Source organism: Crotalus tigris, unplaced genomic scaffold, assembly GCF_016545835.1.
Source record: "Crotalus tigris isolate CLP2741 ecotype Arizona unplaced genomic scaffold, ASM1654583v1 scf7180000024339.11422700, whole genome shotgun sequence".
Taxonomy (NCBI): Eukaryota; Metazoa; Chordata; class Lepidosauria; order Squamata; family Viperidae; genus Crotalus; species Crotalus tigris.
In genome coordinates this window covers 2,572,030-2,588,804 of record NW_024100509.1, presented here as the reverse complement: position 1 = coordinate 2,588,804, position 16,775 = coordinate 2,572,030, and the positions used below count along the sequence as shown (strand labels likewise).

Sequence of the window (16,775 nt, the reverse complement as noted above, 5' to 3'; positions counted from 1 at the left end):
GAATCGTATTATACTCAGTTATATTCAAAGGCATAAAGGCGACCGTACCTTCCTCAGGGGCCAAGATACTTTTCTAAACCATTGAAACAGAGAAAAACTTAAGACAGCGTCATCAGCTTTTTAGAAATAAAGTTTTCTGATCGCTTTTGAAGCTAGCGCGTACGGCTGGCTTTTCGATCGGCCCTTGAAATCTCGGCGTTCCAAGTCACCAGGATCTGAAAGAAGACGAGAGAGAGGCTTCGCGGGGCAAGTCAACCGCAGGAACTGAGGCTACAGCCCCCATTTTAACTGCGGGCACGGTGGTGCTGAGCTGTCCTTAGCGACGTGGGCGTGGCTTAGCCGGGGAAGCAGGAGTCCAGCCGGCGAGGAGGCAGCCGCCGTCTTTGAGGTGAAAGGAGAAAAGAAGCGATAAAGCGGGGAGTGCGATCGAGGGTGATTTTTTCTTCTTCTTCTACTCCTGAATGTTTCCTCTTCAAGAACTGGGCGGAGGGAGCGAAGAAGGTGCCCATCGGAGGCTCTTGGGGGGGAAGGGGTGTTGCCTGGCAGCTGCCTCTCGGCCTTTGGGCCTCTTTTCCCTGGGTTTGAACTTCTTTCTGGCTCCTTCTCTCTTAACACATTATATATATAGCCTGTTAACAGAAGTGTGCTAGTCAATATGCTGCCGCTCCTTTACTGAACCGTTTGTAACTGCTGGCCGCCGGTATGTTATATATACAGAGAGCATCCCCAGTAAATTAGAACTGACTTTAAACTGTTTAGTGAGGCTGTGGTGCTTTTCCAGAAGGCAACTGGACTTTCTTGGTTTTTTTCCGTTTAAAACGTTTCGCTTCTCATCCAAGAAGCTTCTTCAGTTTAGTGTGCAATTTTTTTTTTATATGGGAAAATTTTTTGGGAGGGGGTACTTAATACTTCTCAACTTGGCCAGTGCAACCTAAAGGCATTATTGTAAATAAGTACAGTGCTAGAGGTTGCAACATACTACTTTCTTATTTTTTAATTAAAAATACCTGAAACAAAAATCAGGTGGGGCAGAGAGATTGGTGGGCAGCAGGAAAAGTGATCTGGGGAATGATGGTTGTCTATCCATAAGTCTCTCATTTAAGAAACATGTCTTTTTGTAGCTCTGTTTCTTTTTTGAAAAGTGTAACGTGAATGTTTGTGGCTATGTCACAAATCAGTATAACAGTCCTGGTGGTATTGCCATTTTATTTCAGTTCTTTCTCTATAAAATTCCAACAAGGAGTTTGCTCTTTGAATATATTACAGGTAGTCCTCTACTTACAACAGTTCATTTAGTGACTGTTCAAAGTTACAATGGCACTGAAAAAAGTGATTTATGACTTTTTCATAAAGTTTTTCATACTTACGAACATTGCAACATCCCCATGATCACATAATCAAAATTCAGACACTTGTGTATTTATGATAGTTGCAAAATTCCAGCCCCATGTGATCACCTTTTATGATCTTCTGACAAGGAAAGTCAATGGATGGGGAAGCCAGATTCGCTTAACCATTATTTAAGCTAGTAATCATGTTACTAACTTAACAGCTGTAGTGATTCATTCAACAATTGTACCAAGAAAGGTCATAAAATGGAGCAAAACTCACCTGACAATTGTCTTGCTTAGCAACATAAATTTTGGGCTCAATTGTAGTCATAAGTTGAAGACTACCTGCCTAGCTGTGTTAGTATTATGACTCTATCCACAATGTCCCAAGCTTCTAGTCCTGTATCTCATAATGCCTTAGTTCTTACATTAGTGCCTAATTGTGATTTAGTTAGGAGCTTATGAGATTTACTTCCAGTAGATTGAATTAGAATTGCAATCTTAAATTTCTATTAAGTAGTTAGAAAATAGATTGTTCTTTTATCAGAGTTATGAGTAAACTAACTCTTGAAGCTGTTCTTGATAGCTGTTGTAACTGTATCCTTGATATCTGATAATTGCTTGCATGAATACCTGATTTGCCTAAATACTTTGGTAGTTTGAGGGCCAATTTTGTTAGACAAGTTAACGATTTACACATCAACTTAGTAATGAGGTATGAAGCATATTTGTGCATGAGATAAATTATATGTAACAAAAATATAGCATTTTATATTATAAAGTAATTGTCTATGAAAAGTGAAAAATACGATCTTAATCAAAATGTGAGAGGACTTTTGTAGGTAAAACTATTTTTGGTGGGATATATATTAGCCTACTAGCTTTCACATAAAGTCCCACTGCTATATAAGCTGCTATTTAAGAATAAATGTTGTTCTTAAACCAGAGCAATGAAGTGACATTATATGTAGAAAGCGTTGTTTTCTTTTTGAATTTCCGCCTACTTGTTTCCTGTATTTTCCTAGCAAAAATGTGATGATCAAGTTTAGTTTAAAATCATTTATAATTCAGATAAAATAGACATGCAGTGGTGTTTATTCTATTAAGTTAACCGTTTCAAAATATCAAATATGCTCTAGAAGAATTTCGTCTTTTATTAAGAAAAAAATGCAGTGCAGAAGCAGAAAACACATTGTTCAATAAACAAAAAAGGCGTAGAGAAACAAAAGGCAGTGTTCATAATTGTAAACTGTTTGAAATACCATCTGGGGAATGGCAAAAGAAAGGCATGAAAAAGATTTGTTTCATTTTTATTTTACTCTTCTTTGCAAAGGAACACAATTGTTTGTCTGAAAGAATGAATGGGTTACAAATGACAGTAGCTGTTTTCAAACATAGCATTACAAATAATTATGTTCATAATATAGACTCTTTGTGGCTCATAAATCCATGGTTATAGTTTAGTGTGAACCAGCTATTGTATCATATTATCAAATTAGAGCAACCACCTCCCCTCCTTAATATTATGGGTGAATGTCACTAGTTGAGTAATTTTATAGTGAAACCTCTTGAGTACACTATACTATACTCTATTGTACTATACCAGTGGTGACGAACCTATGGCACGGATGCCAGAGGCGGCACTCAGAGCACTCTCTGTGGGTATGCATGCCGTCGCCCCAGTCCTAGGCCTTCAGCTGGGTTTTATAAAACCTTTTCACTTTAGGCCTCTACCGCCATGTGCAAAAAAAAAAAAAGTTCAATCAATCAGTCAATTTCAACTTCTCGTGGGGAAAAAAAAAGATCTTTCAAAATTGGAATTGATTGATTGAACTTTTTAGTCCCACCCAGTCTGCTGTTACCACTGCAGCCACGCCCAGCCAATGGGCCACACCCAGCCAATGGGCCACACCCAGCCAATGGGCCATACCCAACCAGCACCCGACGGATGCATAAGTGGGTTTTGGGTTGCAGTTTGGACACTTGGTCTCTAAAAGGTTTGCCATTACTGTGCTATACTGTACATGGTTTTAATATTCTGTACTGTACTGTATTGTACTGTACTGTACATGGTTTTCAGTTTATTGGGTGGAAATAAACTACCATTCTATTCAGGGCTCTATATTTCTATTTCAAACTTGTGTTCTGGTTTTGCATACAGTTCTATGGCGACTTACTTAGAATTTATCCAGCAAAATGAAGAGCGTGATGGAGTTCGCTTCAGTTGGAATGTATGGCCTTCCAGCAAATTGGAGGCCACCAGAATGGTTGTTCCATTAGCTTGTCTTCTAACACCTTTGAAAGAACGGTTAGATCTGCCCCCTGTCCAGTATGAGCCTGTTCTATGCAGTAGACCAACCTGCAAAACTGTTCTCAATCCACTTTGGTATGTATTTGTTTATAACATTTAGTTTTGTCTGTGAATTGTTTTGATTGCTGTGGAGTGGTGAAATTATTTAAGTCAGATTTCCCCAACTTTTCCAGCTTTGCAGACTGGCGGGGGGTGGGTGGAGGAGAGAGGGGATGGTTCTCCAAAAGCAGTGGGCACATGTGTGTGGGTGCGCAGCTCCATTTGCATGAGCGACGAGTGCGCACATATACATGCTGCCACGCTACTTGCACAAGTCGGGATGCGCATATACATGCATACTTGCCTACCTCTTATGCATCCCAATTCCAAATGGCTGAAGGCCTGGTTGTTGGCCGTGACCTGGAAGTTGGGGACCCCTGATTTACGGGATCCTTAAAAGTTTCTGAACTTTTTTAAATACTCATTTTTTCTGCATATATATGGTAAAAACATTATCTGTTCTGTTTTAGCTTTGCATAATTTTCTTAAATAAATGAATTAGTATGTTTTAACTTGTTCATATAATTGGAGTCTCTTATCTAGGTCACATTTTAGACTGTGTTTATGCAGAAACATTGAAAATATTTTTAAGCACAAATGTAGATTCAGTCCTGAATTTTGCAAAACGCTTCTTCAAGTTTTAACTTGAAGATTATCCAAGTACTCCAAATAATTGAGGAGATAATATTGGATATTTTAAAAGAAAAAAGGTACATGGTAAGGTGATAAATGAATTTCTTTTCAAGTATGAATAGGAACTTGTTCAATTTCAGATATTGCTGAACTGAGAGTTCACAGCAACTCTAGTCAGCATTATTGATGGTGAAGGCTACTGGAAGATATAAGGTAGCAACATTTGAAGGATCATATGTTCCCATCCCTGCCTTACATAATTAAGTCAGAAATTAAATTTATAGTTAAATGAATCGTAGCTTTGTTCTAGATACCAATTTTGGTGAGATACTAAACTGTAGTTTGCTACGAAGGGAATGATTCTAGTCCCTCTTAGCTTATGTGTTTAATAATGTTTTGTGATTAGGCTTCATATGCCAAGTGAGAAAATGGTTCCATATTAGCTGAATTATGGCTCCATGATTCAACTACAGACTAATGGTTAGCTCAGGGTTAAACAACCAATAGTTCTTCACACAAAAAAAGATGAACAGCAATAAATGCAAATGCGAGGCAGAAATGTTCTACCCACCCGAGATTTCCAGACTCTTTATATTCCATTGAAGATGCTTAGAATTATTTTTAAAAATGCAGTGCCACCATGGGGGAGGATTAGCTCTTATCTACCATAGTAATCAAAGCTCCAACTCTAATTGGGCAAGAGTTTACCTGTTTTGTCAAAACAAAAACAGAAGGATTAGATTAGCCAACAAAAGGAAAAATGACTAGGACAACCCACAGATGGGGGATCAACTGATTGCTGCGAAGAATGGTTTACATAATCATTTTCAATGCACAGTGGATTTGTTAATGTTAAGCACTGGTTAGCCATTGGGGAGTCTCATTCTCTCTAAATTTATAGTGCTCTGGTTTTACACTTTCTTTAAACATCATTTATTAAATAAATCACATTTGCAGCACTCAGATATTTTAAGCCATAGATTTCAACATATTAAAACAGATTCATGCTGCATGTTAAGCCAAACAAGCAATTACAGTTAAGCACAAAGAGTCAGCTAAACAGAGCAAAACTAAGCAAATGTAAATATGTTCTTTTGTAACAATTTGATGATTTTTGATTCTTAGTTGAATGGATTGATATAGTATGTGTGTGTGTGTCTGTGTGTCTTTATGCATGTAATTGTTTTGTTTTATTGCTATGGTCATTAGCATTATCAATTGTTACAAGAAACTTATCCCATTTTTCTAAATGTTATTTACAGATAAATTATGTATTAATAAATCTGTTTTTTATAAAACAGATGCAATTAGTGATTTTTTCCCCTATAAATAGCCTTCAAATATATTTGTTGTGTGAGGCATCTTGAAAGCTTTTATATATAGTCATATTTTTGCTTATACTTCATGGAGAAAGAAAAAGTTAAACAAGAAAATGTAGGGGGCAAAAGTTCAGGAACATTTGACTACATATGTAAGATAACCTACTGTTGAATTATATAAAGCTTGTATAAATGCTTCATCTTCATTTCTTTTAGGTAATTAAAGCAGAATATGATATATAAACTGAGTGGTATCAATTTCTTTGCCCTATGTTATTTGGAAGTTTAAATCTTTTTAAATGAAGTTTTTCCAGTCTCCTCCACAGATGCTCACATAATTGGCTCATCAAATTAATTCTATGAAATGGGAAAATTTAATCTGATTGTTTTGATGCAACATTATAATAATAATTTGCTGTTAATTTTGTAGGAGTCCTGTTTATGTTATACATTGACTTTAATGGTTACCCCAATGTAAAGTGTTTGAGAGTAAAACAGAATACAGTAATTTTAATTAAATGTTTAAAAATTAATACCTCAAAATTTGATTTCAGCTTAATTTACACATTCTCTTTTTACAGTCAAGTTGATTACCGAGCCAAACTTTGGGCTTGTAACTTCTGCTTTCAGAGGAACCAGGTAAGTCTGCAAATGTTATGTTCCAACATAAATACATTTTTTTTAAAAAACCTTGTTGGTAGTAAAGTAATGCCATTGGCTTTCTACTGAACCTCCTGGTCAACTGTATACCATGATTGTTTGTCATATCACTCTTATTTTTTATTTGTTCCATTTAATTAATATTATTGCCAAAACAAAGAGTTCACTTGGATTTTTACAATCCTTTTGGGTTGATTTATGGCCCAGATTAATTGCAATTAGTACATGTTAAAATATGACTCATGCTAATCATCCTTTAGAAATCATGCTAGAGATTGTATAGAATAGGCAGCTTGAAATCCTGTTTTATTAATCTCTAGATGAAACACAATAGCTGTAACTATGGTTTCTCAGTTACTACATCATACCAAACCAGAGACAGCACTTGCTTGAGTTCATGCTTATTTTTTTATTTTCACATTGCATGTATTATAAATAGAGCCATTATAATTTGTAAAAGACAGCTTGATGTGATGTATGACTCTAATAAACTGTACTTGTTAAATAACTCACAAAATGAGATATGAAAATGTACGATTTCTGATTTTGATTTGCTATTGATTTGCACACCATTTTTATCCAGACAGCACAACAAATCTTAATTGATTTTTCTTACTCATGGCTTTGTATTGGATGCAAAAGTGATACACAGATAATAATTAAATTGGTGAGCAGGCCTAGGATATGATTTTGGAAAAAAATTATAAATCGTACCTACATTTAATTGCAACCAAAAGCTAGAAACCATTATAAAGGGAAAATTAAATTAAGATTCGTATGTTTAACTGAAAGAAAAAAAATGGTGACATTGCATTTTATTAAGAATTGGTATTTTTCAGCACATGCCCTAATTCTTGGTGTATTTTTTCAGTTTCCTCCAGCATACGCAGGCATATCTGAAGTGAATCAGCCAGCAGAGCTAATGCCACAATTTTCTACAATAGAATATATAGTCCAGGTAGTCCTTTTTTGTTACCTCTCAAATTCCATAACTATATTCAACATTTCTACAATAGGGTATAAGAATAAAGTCCTTTTACCATAGTTTACTGTAAGGAAAGTTAGAGTCTTTCAGGCTATGTACTTTTGTGTGATATATATATTCCTTTGTTTCCCATTCAAGCGTGGCCCTCAGACACCCCTGGTCTTTCTTTATGTAGTGGACACATGTTTGGAAGAGGAGGACTTACAAGCTTTGAAAGAATCCTTGCAAATGTCTTTAAGTCTGCTCCCTCCTGATGCTCTTGTGGGCTTGATTACCTTCGGTCGAATGGTTCAGGTTCACGAACTGAGCTGTGAAGGGATCTCCAAAAGTTACGTTTTTAGAGGAACTAAAGATCTGTCAGCAAAACAAATACAGGTATATTTTGCATTGTCTTCTGTGAAAAGTTAAACAGGGTTTCCTAGTTCTTATTTCACATTTTTGTAAGTTTTTCTGATTTTATAACGGATGCTTTTCATTGTCAGGATATGTTGGGTCTTTCAAGGCCTGCCGTACCTACCCAGCAAGGGAGACCACCTCAATCCCAAGAATCGCCTCACCTTTCTAGCAGGTGTGTAGTTCTGCAAAACAAATAATATGTCAAATGATGCAAATGCACTGATCTTTTTCTAAATCCCAAAAGGATTTATGCTATTTTTATTTCTGTTAAAGACAATTTGAGTATTACTTTATATCATTAGAATTAGAAAGCCATTCTTATAAACTTTTTTAATTATTTGAAGTGGGAAATGAGCCATTAAAAAAATCAAATGAACCTGGTTTTGCCTATTTACAATGGGATTAAATTTTATAAATGGAGATTTCACCAGCATGATAGATGTAGCATCCACCGGTGGGAAATCTCAGCCTTCCTGCTCAGTTGAGACTAAGAAAAAAACTTCAGCCACACCTCCTTGGGCGGTCCTTTCCCCAGTTTTTTCTTAGTCTCAGCTCAGTAGGACGCAACTTTGGTGGCTCCTCTGTTAGACTAGCTTAAACAAATTGTTTCTTCAGAAATAGAGTTATTGAATTTAGACCTAGGTTTTTAAAAAACAGGCCTATTTTTTGCTATTTGAAATAGTTGCCGTTCTTTTAAAATTTAAGATTAAAGATCAAAGACCACGGCATCTATGTATGAGAAAATATAAAGCTGATAATAGGTGAATCATTTGGCCTCCAAGAACCAACCTTCTAAGAACATTTCCAAATTAATAGTCTGATTTTTTTCACCTCTACCCAAATATTCAAAGCATCCCTTTAATGTCAGGTGAAGACTACTTTGAAAGTATTCTATGTTCCATGCGTTGATCCAATATCAGTATTGGTTGATCCCATGTTTGTCCCAAAGACCATGAAATTCTGAGCAGGCCCTGCTAATGTAGTCAGCATGAATATTTTGGTTCCATGCATGTGATCTAGCAATAGATTCTCTTGGGCATTTCAGGCACTTACAGATCTGTTATGGGATGAGGTTATGGCAATATCAGTCAAAGTGCAAAGGATTGATTTATCTCTTGGTGGATGATATGTGCAGTTAATATTCTCTAGTATTCAGTTTGCTTTTTTTCTTATATATTAAATGTTTGTAAAATAAATATGTTATTTGTCTCTGTCCCCGTCATTTAACTGTATTTTTACTTTTGACTGCAATTCTATTTTATTGTTTTTAGAAATATTTATGTTTTATATGTTAGGTTTTATAGCTCTTAATGCTGTAAGCCACCCAAAGTCACCTTGAGATGAGATGGGCAGCAAATAAATCCAATAAATAAATAAATACCTTGATTTAGCTGTGAAGTTTTACTATGCTCTTACTCAGCCGCTGAAATGGCAAAGGCACTGAACAGGATTGCCCATGAAGTGACCTTTCCCTATTTGTCAATTTGGAAATTCTTGACATATTTAGGAATGTAGGGTGATTGAAAAAACAGATACTTAGGATAATAGTTGTGGAAAACAATGAGTTAGTATGCTCAAATATAGGTACCAACCCACATTTGGCCTACATCACAGTGGTAAGGCCAACACAGTATTGTTAATTCTCTATGTTTATTGCATCTATGGAGTGCTGTCCAGCATTCAAAGTAACCTGAATTCAATATGAACTGTCTGCAATAGCACCTAGGATTTGAATGGCTAAAGCCAAAGAAAGGAAATATTTTGGAAGGGCTAAGTCAATGTCCTGATCATAATCCTACAGAAATATTGTGGAAAGACCTGAAGTGGTCAAGTCATGCAAAAAAGCTCACCAGAATCCTAATATCCTGGGGTTCCAGAAAGCTCTCAGAACTTGGCTGTGTTGCCAGACCTGGGGTTATTGTGTTTATTGAAGTATTTGTGGAAAGTCTAATAGAGTGGATGATTATAACAAATTAAGTTAAATTTCTTCCCTATTAATATTTAGGATGGAGTTAAAATTCAATTCTTCTACAGAGGCTTCAGGGAATGAGTAGCACTGTTGTCTGAGCTCTGAGTGTATTATCTTTTTTAAATGTTGATTTGATTTACTGGTTCGATAATTATTGGTTGTTATTGTACTATGGCTGTTTTGTTGTAATAGCTGTTTTAAATCTATGATTAAAACATTACACGTTTTCCAAATAAATGAGTAAGTACCCCAGTGCATAATGCACAATATTATATGTCTTTCTGTCTCTCTTTTCTTTTCTCTTGATAAAAAACAACTGTAGATTTTTGCAGCCTGTTCACAAAATTGACATGAACATGACAGATCTTCTAGGAGAATTACAAAGAGATCCTTGGCCAGTTACTCAGGGAAAGAGACCGTTGCGATCCACTGGAGTAGCTTTGTCAATTGCTGTTGGACTACTAGAGGTATCTTTATTTTTTTTTTACAATCTTAAATACTTTTAGAAGTAATCTAAACTATACTAGTATTGTCTGGTTCTTGGAAGCCATATATTTTCCAATATATATGTTTTTGGATGTGGCACAGCTAAGACTGCAAATTTCCCTTTTCCCTGGAAATTCCAACCAGTTAATTCTGAGGCTTTGGGGAGTACGGTATTTAATTCCACTTATTTCCACCTTAGCTTAGCAGTTTGTTTATTTCCTTCAGGAAGTTTGCTCTAGTTTTAACAGTGCCTTTCCCCAGCTACAAAAAGGAGGGGTCGAGATCCTTCTGTGCTGTTTGGGTCCTACCTCTGTGTGAATGGTATTCAGAATCAGAGACTGACTGGCAATGTAAGCTATCTTGGGTGGTTACCTCATAACATATACAATTTTTTATTAAGTATCATCCAATATCTTGTAACTTTTGTTAAAAAAAATCAACTGTGCTGAATGTTGAAAATTATTAATTAACCATAAGCAGGTTTTTTTCTCGTTCTTAAAGTCATGCTTCTTATATATAGACATAGGTCAGGGGGATTTATATGTTTATGCCATCAACATATTTCAAGGAAACTGGAAAATTGTGAAGACTATTTTTATGGGGAGGATAAATCCTTAGTTTTTTTTTAATCTTTTCATATATCATATGCTGATTAGGGGGACTAGGCATAAAGTTTGATTTTGTTTCTCTATGGAATCCAAGCAATCAAAAATTATTAAGGGCATAATTAGGAAGTTCAATATCATGATAATGGACTTTTTTCTTTTCTAATTTTAATTTTAAACCATTTGAGATACTGAAAGAAGACTGCTCAAATTTACTGATCTTTTTTTAAAATATTTTTTCCTTTGATTTATATTTTTTCTTTTTTTGCATCATTTCTTCTATCTTTTTGTATAGTATAATAATTATAATAGTTTATTAAATATACATGCCACCTAACTGCAGCAACTCTCAAATGTTTACAAATTGCTTAAAACATTAAAAAAAACCTCACTTTTACAATCCTGTAATCCCTTAATTAAGAGTAGAGTCAGGGCGACTGGGCAGAGCTGAATATTTATTCCAGATGCCCTTCCTGACACTATGTAAAGTTCGCAGCAGATATTTTTTATTTGCGCCCTAAGAGAGAAACATCTGCCACTACCTAGGATTGAGCTCTCAACCTTCCGAATGGGTGGTGAGCATCTTCATTAGTAGGCCCCCACGTTGCTCTCTATTGCTTAAGAAAAGCAACAAAAATGAAGAGTAAAGATGGCAAGAGTGAAGAAATGAGATGGGAACAAAAGAAAACAACCCACATAATCTAATGGAGCCTTCTGCCTGGATGAAGAGCAAGGTCTTCAGGGTCCTTTAAAACACTAGTAGCGCTTTCAAATCTTGGGGGAACATTCCAGCCACTGCAACAGAGAGGGTGCACTTTTGGGGTCAGATGATTGGCCAGCCAGATCTTGTCGGAAATCAGTCTTTAAAAGAACGCAACTTATGATTGCAATTCGCAAATGAGACAGATGTAGTCAACTAAATTCTTGACAACTAATTAGTATTTTATATAATCTGTTGGTTTTTTGTTCCTTTTTCTCCCCTCCCCTCCCCACTTCCAAGGGATCATTTCCAAATACTGGGGCTAGAATAATGTTGTTTACTGGAGGCCCACCAACTCAAGGGTCAGGCATGGTGGTAGGAGATGAACTGAAAACTCCAATTCGTTCATGGCATGATATAGAGAAAGACAACGCACGATTCATGAAGAAAGCTATGAAAGTAAGGATCAGTGTCTAGTTTGAATTCTATCAGATAAACATCTTTCATATTTTCTGCTAAACTTACCTTTAATTGCCAAATAATTTTAGTAACTTTGCTTCCTTGGTTGCTTTTTCACCTTGTCTTCAGCTGCCTGTTTGATATTTCTACAATTACAAGTTTTTATTTTCTGTGTGCCGTTATTTAATCCAGTTTATCTTTCTTATTAATTTCTAGTTGATTTTCTTTCTTTTGTATCTTTGCCTACATCTGTCCAACTTTGTTTATTACCTGTTCCTTTATTTTCTTGATCTCTTGAACTCTTTTCATATTAGTATTTCCTGACTTAAGTTTTTTGGACGTACACTGTTGTCATTTTGAATTTTAACCTAAAACCCCTGTTCAGATACCTTAAGTAACACTGCAATTCTTGCATTTAAATTGGCCTTTGTGGCTTCTCAGGTGTATCAGCTCTCTTCTTCAAGATATTTTTGTTATAGGACAAATGGTTTGGAAAGCGCTCAGTAGCAATTATTATTTGTTAATGTTTATTGAGTAATTGTACGTCCTTTCCACAGAGTGCATAGCTTTGTGTATAGAACATGCAAACGTTTACCAGTTTAGATCTAAATTCAGCAACATTATTGTATTATGTGCCTTTACATCATGCTAAACAATTGTGAATAATCTTTTCTCATAACTGTCATTTAACATAACTTAAAGTTGTTATATTTCTACAGCATTATGAGGCACTGTCTAATCGAGCTGCTGCTAATGGACACTGCATTGATATTTATGCATGTGCTCTTGATCAGACTGGTCTTCTGGAGATGAAGTGTTGTACAAATATAACTGGGTATGTTCTTAATCCTGACTAAAAATGTTATTTATTATAAAGAAGAGATGCATTTCTTGATTAGCATGCATATTCTAAACTGTTACTATCACCCTGAGGAGATCAGTTTAGTAGAAGTCATGTGTTTGTGAGTTCATGTATGTGTACATTTAGAAGAAGTGGTATTTGAAATCACTGCATTTATCTTTTCTGTAATTTAGAATCCATTTGCATATACAGGCAGTCCTCAAGTTATAATGATAATTGGGCCTTGGATTTCTGTCACTAATAAAACTTACTTTCCTTAGAAACTTTTATACTAGATTTAAACTCCCATTACCACGCATTAGTTCATGATTTTCTTTAATGTTTCTAGGAAAATAAAGGGGATGGGAGGACATGGTTATAAAAAAGTAAAATTGTTCCTCATTCTTGATATTGGTTTGCCTCTCCTTCATTGGGAGGAGGAGAGAGGAGGAAGCTGTTCTAGAACCATTGCAGCATACAGTCTTTCCCACTCTACTTTAGTAATCAAGATAGACATATTTCACTTGATGAGTGTGGCATTACAGGTCATCTAACACTTTCAGCAGCTATTCAAACTTGTGATGTCAAACTTGTGATGGCACTAAATGAGTGGAAGTTACAAACAGTCCTCAAAGTTATGCTGCTGCAATGTCCCTGCAGTCACACGATCATACTCCGAGTCTTCAACAACCAGCCTGAGTTTCCCATTATTGCAATTTGCAACCTTCCTGTCAGCGTTATCAAGTAGACCAGACAGGAACCAATGCCAGATAAACTAATTCTAGTTTATTGTTAAGGTACATTAACATTAACAGAATCTTGCAAGTGTGAAAGAGCAATTTTCCTGCCTTTATAGCCTTAGGGAGGGTCCCTCCTGAGTCCCTTCCTCCACTCACTGTGGAGTTGTGGGCTGTGCTCCCTCTTATTTGACCATTCTCTAGGCAGAATTGCTTCACCTGGTCTCCCAACCTCATTTTCATATATTACATTTCCCTGCTGAGTTATTGTTTGTTTAACAAGCTATAATTGGCGGTTCCCACAAAATTCTAGGCATCAAGCCTGCTTTACAAACTGTGATGGCTAGATTCACATAACGCAATAAGAAAAACCAAGGAAACAACATTGCCGTCTGTGTCACTCCATGAACCCAATTATTCTCAATATTTCGCTGACTTTTTTCCTCAGGGGTTATATGGTGATGGGAGATTCTTTTAATACTTCTCTCTTCAAGCAAACCTTCCAGAGAGTGTTTAGCAAAAATCTCAGTGGAGAATTCCGAATGGCTTTTGGAGCAACTCTAGAAGTGAAAGTAAGTGTGATAGGTACTGCCTATAATTGAATGTTTTCCTAGCCAAAAGAATTGCTAATCTACATTGCTTATTGTAGCTTTTGATTTCAGAGAGACCTTCCATTCTTTACTTACTCTCTCATGATGGAAAGGGATAGTTTCTGTGCAGCAATAGGAAGCTAGCGTTGTTGAACTATCTCAATATTTTATAATCTCTATGTTATCTGAAACTCAAGTTCTAAATGAAGGGTCTTGGAAGGAAAGGTTTGTCGTGCTAAGGTATCATCAAGAGATCAGTTAGGTAGTTATTATTGCTTGGAGTTTAATTTGGAACTTTTTTTTTATTATAGACTTGTAGAGAACTGAAGATAGCTGGAGCTATTGGACCGTGTGTATCCTTAAATGCCAAAGGGCCAAGTGTTTCCGAAAATGTAAGTTTTCTTTCATGATGGGTAAAAAGCACAGGTAGTTCTCGACTTGTAATCGGTGCTTAATGGCCGTTTGAAGTTATGGTGGACACCTCCCCCCCCCAAAATATACTTATGACCTGATTGTGAAATTAGGCCATTGCCATGTCCTCACATTCATTCACCCTTATGACCAATCACAGAGATGCTGCAGCTCCTCTCTCCCCCCTCGTGCTTATAAGCATTTCCCTCCACCAGGGGCTCCCTGCTGGCCTTAAGGCTGATTCCCACCCCACCTTATCCCACACATTTCTCCTTACTTAGAGGTGAGCTCCAAAGCTTCCCATAGTGCTGGAATGGGTTGCTTAGCTACATGGTGGAACTCTGGAATCACCCCACATGGGCAAGGGACAAAGGACTCCATTTTGCTGTCTTCACACAGGTTGTGCAGTGTTACGGAAGTGGCTGCCCTTTTGCCCCCACCTGCTTATGGTTGGGGACAAAATGGTGGCCACAAGCCAAACCAGTCTATTTTGCTGTCTTACTGAGGTTGCACAGGACTCCAGAAAGCTTCTGAAAGCTTCTGTAACACTGTGCAAACTGCATTAAGGTATCTCAAGGACTGTCTGTACACAAATTTGATATGCATATCTTGGTTACCCAAATCAAAGGCGGATAATTAACAATGGCCAATTAACAGCCGATGCCTTCAAAATTATTGAACTGAAATTTAGTGCTATTTTTTTAAAGAAACAGAACAAAACAACAAAAAGGATAAAAAAAATTCACGCACACTTCTTTCTTGGATATAAACATTCTTTAAACAAAGAATCTGAATGGCAAAAAACTGTTTCTTACCCTTGATTTAGAATATATGACTATTTGTTATGCTGCTGAGAAGGGACTGATTTTTGGAAAAAGATTAAGACAAGAGTACGCAAAGAGCAAAAGAAATCATGGTTAGAAGGAATAATTTTTGGTTTTTGTAATGCACTTATGGGGGCTGCAGAAATATGGAAAGCTTTTGTGTGGGTAGGGCTGACAGAAGAGGAGAAGAAAAGATGAGAAATAGCTGTGCAGGAAAAAAGTAGTGGAAAAACATTTTCTGGAAAATAGATTGCTTTAGGTGATAGTGAGAGAACATGCTAGAAATGCTATTGTTTTGTAACAAAGAATAATACTTAATTGTAGCAAATTCTTTACCTTTGGCAGAAATGTTGTTTAGGAGTAAGCCCTCTTAAGAATACAAAACAGCCCACTATTTTAGGTTTTTCACATTTACTTATTGGCATAAACAAGGCTTTATTATTTGTAGTTTAATGTACTGATAGTCCTCGACTTATGACCACAATTGAGCCCAAAATTTCCACTGGTAAGCAAGACCAGTTAAGTGAATTTTGCTCCACAGTTAAATGAATCACTGCAGTTGTTATGTTAGTAAAACTGTTACTATGTTTCCCTGAAAATAAGACTCAGTCTTATTTTTTTTTTGCCTCCAAAAGAGGCACCAGTTCTTATTTTCGGGGGGTGTCTTTTCCATGGTCTCACCTCATGGCGGTGGCGGTATCGACAGCCCCGCCCAGCCAGCCCGCTTCTTCTGTGGCTGCTTGCTACTGCTCGCGCACGTCACTCCTGGCCTCCATTTCACCGTCAGAGCCCTTCTGGAAATGCCCCTGCAGCTGAGAATGGAGCTCTGGATTGACGCATGCGGTGCCCCCCGGCCTGCATTTCACTGTCAGAGACCTTCTGGAAAGCCTCTGCAGCTAAGGACTGAGCTACAGATTCAATCCATAGCTGCAGAGGCCTTTCCAGAAGGCCTCTGATGGCGAAATGCAGGATAGTTGCAACATGCGTGGCGACAAGCAGCCTCAGAAGAAGTGGGCCAATGAGTTGAGGCAGGTGTCAATTCATGGGAGGCCTGGCTGCAACAGTAAGCAGGTGTGGGGCGCGTGGGGCAGCTCCACACCCTCACCCCCACCCCACTTGATTTTTAGGTGTGTACCTCGCCCCAAAACTAGGATTTATTTTAGGGGTAGGGCTTATATTAGGCCTGCCCCCCAAATTCAAGGTAGGGCTTATTTTCGAAGTAGGATTTACTTTTGGAAAAACAGAGTATTAAGTGAATCTGGCTTCCCCATTGACTTTGCTTCTCAGAAGGTCACAAAAAGGTGATCACATGACCACGGGACACTGCAACCGTCATACATATGAGTCAGTTGTCAAGCATCTGAATTTTCAGCATGTGACCATGGAGATGTTGCAGTAGTCGTGTGAAAAATGGTCATAAATCACTTTTTTCAGTGCTGTTGTAACTTTGAATGGTCACTAAATAAACTGTTGTAAGTT

At 37.0% G+C, this 16,775-nt stretch overlaps 1 protein-coding gene across 3 annotated transcripts in view; it reads left to right on the top strand.

Moving 5' to 3' along the window:
* The first annotated feature begins 232 nt into the window (after positions 1-232).
* The window catches only part of SEC23B (SEC23 homolog B, COPII coat complex component), a 30,803-nt gene continuing 14,260 nt past the window's right edge, over positions 233-16,775 (top strand). The window contains exons 1-11 of one of the 3 annotated variants that reach the window (XM_039325984.1): positions 233-388; positions 3,493-3,717; positions 6,215-6,272; positions 7,165-7,251; positions 7,417-7,653; positions 7,761-7,846; positions 9,966-10,110; positions 11,735-11,893; positions 12,613-12,728; positions 13,920-14,043; positions 14,373-14,453. In XM_039325984.1, the coding sequence (XP_039181918.1) occupies positions 3,497-3,717; positions 6,215-6,272; positions 7,165-7,251; positions 7,417-7,653; positions 7,761-7,846; positions 9,966-10,110; positions 11,735-11,893; positions 12,613-12,728; positions 13,920-14,043; positions 14,373-14,453 (1,314 nt within the window). In that variant the 5' untranslated portion in view covers positions 233-388; positions 3,493-3,496. Of the gene's footprint in view, positions 502-3,492; positions 3,718-6,214; positions 6,273-7,164; positions 7,252-7,416; positions 7,654-7,760; positions 7,847-9,965; positions 10,111-11,734; positions 11,894-12,612; positions 12,729-13,919; positions 14,044-14,372; positions 14,454-16,775 lie in introns of all 3 variants that reach the window. The other 2 variants (XM_039325983.1, XM_039325985.1) reach the window with 2 other exon arrangements.